The following is a 9,335-nucleotide window of genomic DNA, read 5'->3' as shown; positions in this document are numbered from 1 at the left end:
TGACTTTCTAATTAAAGGAGAAGAAAAAGGGAAAGCTCAACTAGAAAAAATAGTACAGTTAAGCTGCTCTAATTACTTTCTTTTTTGAACTGACAGCAGCTCCTGTCCCCAGAGCAGGAATAGGGACACAGGCAGCAAATAATTACAGCTGTCTCTTTGTCCTGCTGGGGGAAGCTGACCTGCTCATGGGCACTTGGCAATTCATGGCTGGGAGAGCTTCAGCAGCAAGAGAGATGGCCCAGACCTAGATAAACTCTGAAGGGATAAAACTTGGAAGGAAGCTGAAGAAACTGCAGTAGCACATGAAGGCTCCTGAACTCAAGGCTCTGTTACTAAACATGGCTGGAAATAAACCCATGAAACAACGGTCCAGTGAAAATGTTGATTTGTTGGTGTCTCATCCAAAACAAGGTTCAAGGTTAATGGTTGTACTCGATGATCTTACAGGTCTTCTCCAACCTAACTGATTCTGTAATTCTAAGGGACTGTGGTAGACTCTGAAGCAACCTTTCTACACTGCTGTCCCTGAGCTTCTGGCCAGGCAGAGCAGTCTCTGGTTCAGACCCAAAGCATAGCAGCATTCTAGGCTAGAACTCAGTGAGCGTTGCTGGAACAGGCAGCCACGTCAGATTCCATGCTCATACTGAGACAGTGATGTATTGGCACTCAGGGTACCTCAGAGGGGAATGTATGTGCTTTGGTCACATACTTCCTATGGGTATCCCCTAACAGAATCTCTTGGGATGAAGGGCTGGGGAGATCTTAGCATTATTGTGGTTGGTTTCCCTTTCTTGTGTGGTGCTTCCCTGTCATGGCAGCAGTGTGCTTCTTCACTTGTTGAATCATTTATACTGAAGTCTTTGTGAGACAAGAAGCTTCCCTAGGGGTATACACAGTGAAGTCCATACTAATTCTTGTAAGACAGTAATATTTCTGACCTTTTCTGTTCAATTTGACAGGAGCTGTTTATAGTATGTAACAGAATACAATGTCATGCTGTCTGTGCTGGATTTACAGTAGTCAGAATGGCTGACTACGTAGAATCATGCTTTCTTAGAGCTCCCAAATTCAATACATAAGATAACTAAGCTTTCAGGGGGATGTTGATTGAAGCAGGAATGAGTAAAGTGATTTAACAGTGTGTGATTCAGTTTGAAAATCAATACAGAATGTATTGAGCCAGAATAAGAGTCAGAAGAGGGGCTGCTAATACTGTAGGTCTGAATCAGCAAGATATGTTAAAAGTGCATCTCCCTAACGTAAAGTTATCAGAGAGCACTTCAAAAATCAATGACTAGAGCATTAAAGCCAGGTTTGCAGGAAATTGCAGGAGACTCATTCAGATTGGCACCACGAAGTATTGAACCCTGAGATGCAATGGCAAAGAGCTAAGTTTAGTATCCTCAGGAGTGGTCTTCAGAGGTACCAGACCTTGCAAGTGGTCCAAATGTGGAAAAATCTCCTAAGCTCAAGGAAATTAAAGGAGACAATAATCAAATATTCTCCAAAGCCACCTATTCTGGGTGTATCTCAGTGTGCAAAGACTGTGTGCAAACCTTTTAAATGTTCAAATCTAGCAGAACTATACAGAACAGTTAAAAGCCCGTGTGGAAAGCTAAGGGGAATGCTTTTGGCTGGACTTGCTGAGGTCTGATGGGGTTTCATCTGTCTTCTAGTTATTTGCTGTTGTCCATTTTTGTAAAACTAAACTCTACCTCCTTCCTAAGACTTTTACAGTAGCACAGGTAAAGCTGAACAGGCTCGTTCCATAGGGCTTACTCTGCACATGAATAGTTGAGCACAGAATAAGCAAGGCTATGAACTTGTCCTGTCTCCTGGGCTCTGTGGTAGTCTTTACATGCTGGCTGAATGACAGTTTGTGTTTCTCATGAGGACCTCTGCTGAGTGTCAACCTGCAGTCAGCTACTGTGGAATAATTAGCAAGTTCACACTTTTGCTTATCTTTTATATCACTTACCTTGTATTATTTGCATTTACACCCTCATGGCTGTAGGAGTGGCTTGTTCAAAGGTGATTCAATGGAAGGCTGGTAGAGTTGCCCCTTCTGCTTTGTACTTTCTCAGTAGTGGGGATGTCAGCCTCCCAGATGTAGCTGGCATTTCTAGCTCAGGATAACTAGCTCTATTATCCAAGAGAAAGGAATAGCTTTGCTGTAAAGATGTTGTTTTCAGGCATCAGGAGAAAAATAATTCCCATCATAACTGTATATTGCATTTGCATTTCTTTTCCTATCAGCCAAAAGCGTGCAGCTGAGATGCCAATGAACACTTCTGTCTGTTTACAGTTGATCCCAACATGGTAGAAAACACAACTGTGATTCTATGTGGAAATGAGAGACTGTACCTGTTAACAGGACATCCTTGGAATGCCGTGAGCTGGGAAACAGGGAACACTTTGCTATTAACAAAGGTCTGCAATTGTAGTTGAAGGTGATTCGCACACACTTGAGTTTTCGTTGCCTCCCATTTTGCAATAATAGCATAATTCATCAGTTTGGGTGTTTGGCCTACAGTCTGCTGAAGGCATTAACTGTTTTGTGACTCCTTTATAGATGCAGGGCATGATCCTGAAGCCAAATGTATCATTGCATCAACACACTTTTTAGTGGATGCAGGATTGAGTGAGCAAAAGCAATCACCTGTTTCACCTACCTGGGCACTATAGCAACTGAAATGCTGTGCTTAAAATAATCATTGCTTTTTCCTCCTATCCCTTTGTTCCATATGGTGCAGCCTGTCAAACTGTCTTACAGTCACATAGTTCTGTGGATGCCAGTGATCAGTGTGTAAGGAAATGAAACGTTCCCAGGATTTGATGACTGATGCTGAGTTTCATAAGCTGTGTCCTTTGTTACTGGGCATGTCCTGAGACATTTAAAAGGTGCATGTCAAGAGGATGGGGTGACTCATTTTTTCCTGTAGTGTCCAGTGACAGGACAAGGGGTAATGGATGAAATCTGGAACACAAAAAGTTCCCCTTAAGGAAAAACTTTAAGGCTGAGGGAGCCCTGGCCCAGGCTGCCCAGGGAAGGTGTGGAGGCTCCTTCTCGGGAGGTTTCCAAACCCACCTGGACAGGTTTCTGTGTGACCTGATCTAGGTGGGACCTGCAGGGGTGGTTGGACTAGATGATCTTTGGAGGTCCCTTCCAACCCCTGCCATTCTGTGATTCTCTGTAAAAAGGCAGGGGAAGACTTATATATAAATAACATGGTTTGATTCACTGAAGCAAAAATGTTTGTCATCTATAAATAGCTGCATTCACAGGATACAATTTTACAACAGGGTTGAAAGCATTTTTTATTGATCACTTCAAATCGATGGTGTTACTGCATAAAAATTGGTACAAAGCATCACTCAATTGCATTTATGACTGCTACATCAGTACACATGGAATCTTCCTCTGTGTCACTACGTATTTGTTTAGACAAGCTAATATTTAATCAGTCTCGTTGGAGTCGTAGTGTCATGAGAACAAACTCAAATTGCTGCAAATGATCAACCCACTTTGATCTGAGGGATCCCTTCTCTGAGCTAGTTGAATGATTTAGGCTATTTTTAAAGCTCACAAAGATCCATTCTTTTTTCCTAAGCCTTAGATTTTTGCATAAAGAGAAACCAATCTCCACCTGAGGCAAAAACATCTCCTTGTACCACGGAAATCACTTTCAAGTTTCAGCTTTCTGTCATTGAGAAGTGCTGGCTAGAACTGGCTGCAGAAATCCCTTTGCTTCCATGGGCTTTTTGCATCCTCTGCTTCGTTTGCCTTTCTAAGGACTCGCTGTGGAAGATCTTGCTTTCTCCAAGTCAGACAATCATCCCAAAATCCTGAAGAAATGCACTCTGCTGGCCATTCTTTAGTACAGACTGCAAATGCAACTGCACACCAGCTCAGCGAGACCGAGCTCAACAGTTCTTCAAACTCGAATGACGCTTCTTTGTACTATTTTCTGGAGGAATGGACTCTTAACACATCAGGAGCAAACATGAAGATGTTTTTAATCCCCCCAGTTGTCTGCCTCGCTGCAGGTGTCCTCATCATTCCTGCCATCCTGTTTGTGATCTGCTCTAGGTTTAGCATCCGTCAGGAGACAAGGTACATGCTGCTGGGAAACGCTCTGCTTTCTGACCTGATCTACCTGTTGTTCTACACCGTGTCAGCTGCTTTCAATGTTGCACATGTCCATCTCCCAAAGGAAGCTTGTGTCCTCCTCTTGTTTTTGCTGGCAGTGGCTTACTGTGGAGGATTGTTCACAGCTACTGCTATGGTCTTGGACACATACATTGCTATTTTGTTTCCTTTGCGCTACGTTGTGATTTTGCCTCCTTCACGAACTAAAAAACTTATTGTCTTACTGTGGATTTGTTCTGGGGCTCTCCCTGGGATTTTCTTCTTGGTGCTCTGGAGCACTCACAGCTTTCTGCCCTGTGTCCTGGAGACGTGCTCGGTTCCAGTCATACTAACGTTAACGCTGAAGAGGACTGATGCTGTGAAAGTCTGTTTCTGCATTTCCATCACAGTTATCTTTCTCTGTCTGTCTCTGATATTTTGTTGCTATGCTATTCTGTATTTTAAAACCAAACAATCAGGGATATGGGAGAGCATCTGCTCCAGAGCTGCTGTAACGTTCTTAATGCACAACACCGTGTTATTTTTTTACTTCTTTCCACTCTTGGCCCTTATTGTAGAATCAGTCTTGTACAATAATGTTGTCATCAGACTAAAGACAGGAATCTTGGTCTCTGTGACAGTCTGCAATGTCCTGATGATTCTGCCTAAAGTTTTGTTCCCTTTTCTGTACGGGCTTCGATACAGAGAGATCTCAGCATCTCTCAAATGCCTTGTCAGAAGGAAGACGCTTCGCCTGGTGTCACCTGCTCCATCACCATCCTGAGCCAACACAGAGCACAGCCACAGCAGAGGAATTGTCCTTGCCTTGTTAGCACGTGAGCCTGATGGAAATCACTCCGCTTCTGAAGTGGTAATCTGAAGAAGAAATGCTCTGTGCCCTTGGTGCCAAAAGGCCACAGACCTTTCATCACATCACAGCTGAGAAGACAGCAAATGCCACCTTGGACAAAGTTCTATCTTTGTTCTGGCAAGGTCTTTTGGAGGACATACTGAATCAAGATCATTTTCACCCACCTGTGGCAGATGCCTTTCTGGAAAACAGAAAGCTAAAAATAGATGGTGCAAAGCAAAGGGGCTAACCACGGGCTTTTGTACAGTGTCACCTCCAGCAGAGAGGATCCTTGACATAACATACTGTGAACAGAACAGCTATTTCTTTCACTCACAGTGTGTTCTTGCAAGCTTGGTAGCCAATGTCTTGTTCTTTAAAAGGTACACTGGAGGTACCTCTGGAAGCTGCTGCACTCCATGAAACGCTCTGTTCCGTCTCAGGTGGTGTGTCAGCAGATTTTCTGCCTCATGGATTCTGTCTGGCCACCTGCAAAACACAGGCCTTTTCTAAAACCTCAGCCTGGTGGCAAGTCACCTTTGATCCCTGCCCCTTGGGCAGCCCAGGGCGTGATGCTCTCAGGGAGTCACAGAGACAGATGGGGGGCTGGATGTGGGCAGAGGAACCAGGAGCAGCACAGCGCTGCTGTGCCAGTGCCCGGTGAGCCGAGCCACAGCCCGATTCCCTGCGGGTCTGTGCTGATGTGACCAGGCCAAGTCTGAGCTCAGCAGCTGGGGCAGCAGGGCAGGGGCACTGAGGAGCAATGCTGGGCATGATGATGCCCATTGCATGGCTCGGACGTGACCTGGGGTGAGACTCTGAGTATAAACACCGCTTCTGAGTCCCTGCCAAGGCATCTCCCAGTTCTGGCTCACAAAAATCTTCTCTAGCAGCCTGATACCACGTTACAGCTGCACCATATCAGAGATGGTATTGGATCCCCGCCACCAAATCCCTGGGAAAGGTCAGCAGGAGAGACTGCAGAGCCTTTTGCTGTACTTGGGGGCAAGAAAGGTGATATCTTGTAAGAGCCCTTTAGGTTTTTCACATCAGCCACCTACCTGAGTGCAACGTATTTCTGATCTCTAAAGAAACACATTACACATAAGCATCGTCATGGGAAATTTAGATCGCAGCGCCGTTCCTTGCACTTGAGAGCAGAGCTCCTGTAGTCCTCAAGATTATGTTTTTAGAATGTGTTACTTTTTATACAAAGATATATTAGACTAAAAAATCCATTAGAAACTGGCCCCTGACTTCACTCTGTGCAGCGTTTTCCTTGTGTGCACACCCGCTCCACCTTCTGTTTGCTTAAAGCAGCACACGGAAAGTGCTGAATGTGGCTTTTTGGTATTTCACACTCATCTGAAGAATGCCACTAAGTGTGAGCCAGGAGGAGATCGGGATCTGGTTGCATGAGATTGGTTTTGGCAGTGAAGCTTGTCTGAAGGGCTCCTGCTGATCTCTTTCTCTCTTGGTTCCCAAACGGCTTGTTACTCTCCTCACATTGCAGCGCCTGCTCTCTCCTTTGCTGATACAACTGCTTCTGGGGTTGCAGGTTAAAAATATCCCTCCAAAGAGAAATGGGGTTGTTTTTGTTTTCAGTGAGATTATCCCAGTGATCTGGTTTATAGAATGTTCTGCAAAGGGCTGTGTCAGCACAACTGAAGGGGCAACAGATTCCAGTTCAGAGGTGGGAATGAGCAAAGAAATCTTAGAGATTTGGCCTCCAAGGGACACTTCTTGTGTAAGAGCATCTCTAAGGTAACGTTGTTGCAGGTGAATGAGCTGTAATAGTATTTGAGCTGTAATAGAATGAGCTGTAAAGTATTTGCTTTAGCCATGGTTCTGTGCTTCCCCCGTTTTGACCCAGAGGACGACTAAATTCCTGAGTAATTTCTTTGTTTTCTGGAGAACAAACATTTCTTTTCAGTCCTCCTCCAGTAAAATAAAAAGGACCCAGGATTTGCTTTTACTGGCTGCTCTCGTTTTTCTCTAAGACATCCATCACAAAAACTATGTTTGTATCAAGACGTTGTATTCAGCCTATTTCAGGGCTCTTCTGTAACACTGGGGAGGATGGGGAAAACGCCTGTATGCTAGATCAGGTGCTTTCTGCTAAATCCCTTTAACATGTGGTATGATCAAGAGTAGAAGAGGTACCCATAACACCCCAGGCCACTCGTATCCCAGACCAAACCTTTATGCCAACATCTGTTGCCAAAGATGCTGATAACTCACAGGTTGTTTTGTCCATGCAAGATTCTTTTAAGCTTTGTTACCTGAAGTCTACCTGTATTGTAAATTTGCATGCTAAATAGTAAAGATAACTGTGTAAATAGTATAAAGTAAGGTAGTTCTGTATACAGCCAGAGGTGACTTTTAAAATGTAGCTGCAGGGTAATAGTTCTTGATCTTCCTGCTAACCTCTGTCAGTTATTAACTCCAGGACAGACTTGGGTGGCATTATATTGCCAATCCTGTGGCTCTTTCTTACATACACTTGCCCTGGATATATTTAGAGACAACTGTAAATATACAACCAAGTTTGGTAACTGGAAGAAGGACACTAAAAGATGGGAGAAGTGAGTTAGAGATTGTGGCAAGCTTATGTATGTGTGAAATCTGCCTACAGTGGTATCATAAAGACAATAAACAAGGCAAACAAACCACTGCTTTGCAGAAATGACCTTCAAAGAGAGATGAACAGAGTAATCTTATTCATGGCCTTGAAATTGTCCCATAAAATGGGTGTCTGCCTAGAAAATATTGTAGTTGAATGTGCATGGCAAGCTGATGATGTTTTATTAATCCACTTTAAGGTGGTTTAATGTTAGATAAGTTTATCTTAAGTGAGTGCTTGAAGACAACTTCTTCCCATGGAATATAACTGTGCTGTTTGGTACCAAAGCAGTGTGTTACTATGTGCCTAGAAGAAACACACCATACACCTGAATCATTTGCCTTTGGGAATTTCCCCAGTCTATCTGAATAGGAGTCAAATGGGCAATATCACAAGCACTAGGCTCCTGTGATTCTTTTCATGTCTCGAGTTTTGACTTAAAGATTGTTAGATTTCCTGATTTGCCAGAACTTCATGGCTATCATGATTAGTGACCTTCTAAAGATGTCTCCACATGAGCTCTGGAAATCAAAACGGAGACTATTTACCAGAGCTCAGCTATCAGCCTCTCCTGGGTCACATAAGTGAACTTCTTAGATGTCACCATGCCTGCCCAGCATTTTAATTTGCAGTGAAATTGAGAGCAGTTGACTTTAACATGTGATTTGGCAGCTGGGGGCTGTAATCCTTTAATGAATTGCAATAGCATGAATCACTAAAGGTATTCTAATTTATAGCCTAAATGTATTCCTGATCAGTTTTTTCCACTCTTTTTCTCGTGGCAGTATTGTCACTTCATTCCCACTGCTGTGTCCCCTCTCCCTGTTGGGTTTGAGGTGCAGTTTGCCTGCTGTCCGTATCCTGCAGACTGAAGGGAGTCAGACCTGCATTCCAGGGGCTGGGGCTGTGCCACACAGCGCTGCAGAAAGAGTTACATCTGCCCTGAGGTCTGTGCCTCACATGAGATCAGTTTCAGAGACTCTCCAGGCAGGTAAACAAGCACACAGCTTTGGATTTGGGGCTTAGTTCCTTTGCAACCGCATGAGTAATTATTCAGTAAAACTAATTAACCTCCTGCAGTTTTAGTAATTAATATCAGAATGTGCACTCCTGCTCCATCCATTTTCTAAGGGAAGTTTAATACAGCAATAGGTCAGAAGGAAGCTGGTATTTGCCTGCTTCTACCCAAGGCAGCCCCCAGAGCCCTGAGGCTGCATCCCAGTGCTGGCTGCTGCCCCTGGAACAGCTCACGCAGCTCCCGTGGGGAGGTGGCTGCTCTTTGCTTCCATGGTCGTTGGGATTGTACCCGAGATACCATGTGTCCTTTGGACACAAACTATGATTGTGGCCATTCCCTGAGGGGGGTGGGTATGTGTGACAGATGAGATAGGAAAAGGAAATGACAAGTTTCCTTGACACTTGATTTCTGTTGTCTCCCTCACCTCGCTGCCGGGAGCTGAGGGCACAGCACTGCTCGCTCCTGCCCTTTTTCACAAGCCTCCTGGATTTTTGGCATCTACATGATCCCACTGATCCTGAGTGGTTTTGCTTTTCCATGCTTCTAGTCCTTCAGATTGTAACAGAAATCAGAAAGTTACAGAGAGCAGGGAGGCAAACAAAACCAACTCTTCGTGAACTCCTACTAAAATATCCCAGTTTTTAAGGGCCTCTCGTGTTGGGAGAGGGAAAGGAGCAAAGCTGTGGATCTGCTGTCTTGTGTTTATCAGCAAGGG

At 44.3% G+C, this 9,335-nt stretch overlaps 1 protein-coding gene across 1 annotated transcript; it reads left to right on the top strand.

Moving 5' to 3' along the window:
* The first annotated feature begins 3,854 nt into the window (after positions 1 to 3,854).
* Positions 3,855 to 4,913, top strand: GPR148 (G protein-coupled receptor 148). Its single transcript, XM_010200675.1, has one exon. It carries the CDS (start codon positions 3,855 to 3,857, stop codon positions 4,911 to 4,913), a length of 1,059 nt encoding a protein of 352 aa, XP_010198977.1.
* The last annotated feature ends 4,422 nt before the right edge of the window (positions 4,914 to 9,335 follow it).

This window comes from Colius striatus, chromosome 12, assembly GCF_028858725.1.
Source record: "Colius striatus isolate bColStr4 chromosome 12, bColStr4.1.hap1, whole genome shotgun sequence".
Lineage (NCBI taxonomy): Eukaryota > Metazoa > Chordata > Aves > Coliiformes > Coliidae > Colius > Colius striatus.
The sequence above is the reverse complement of the archived record's forward strand: the minus strand, read 5'-3'. Positions and strand labels throughout refer to the sequence as shown.

Coding starts and splice junctions, on each gene's coding strand:
- GPR148 (XM_010200675.1), top strand. CDS start 3,855: ATGCACTCTGCTGGCCATTCTTTAGTACAGACTGCAAATGCAACTGCA.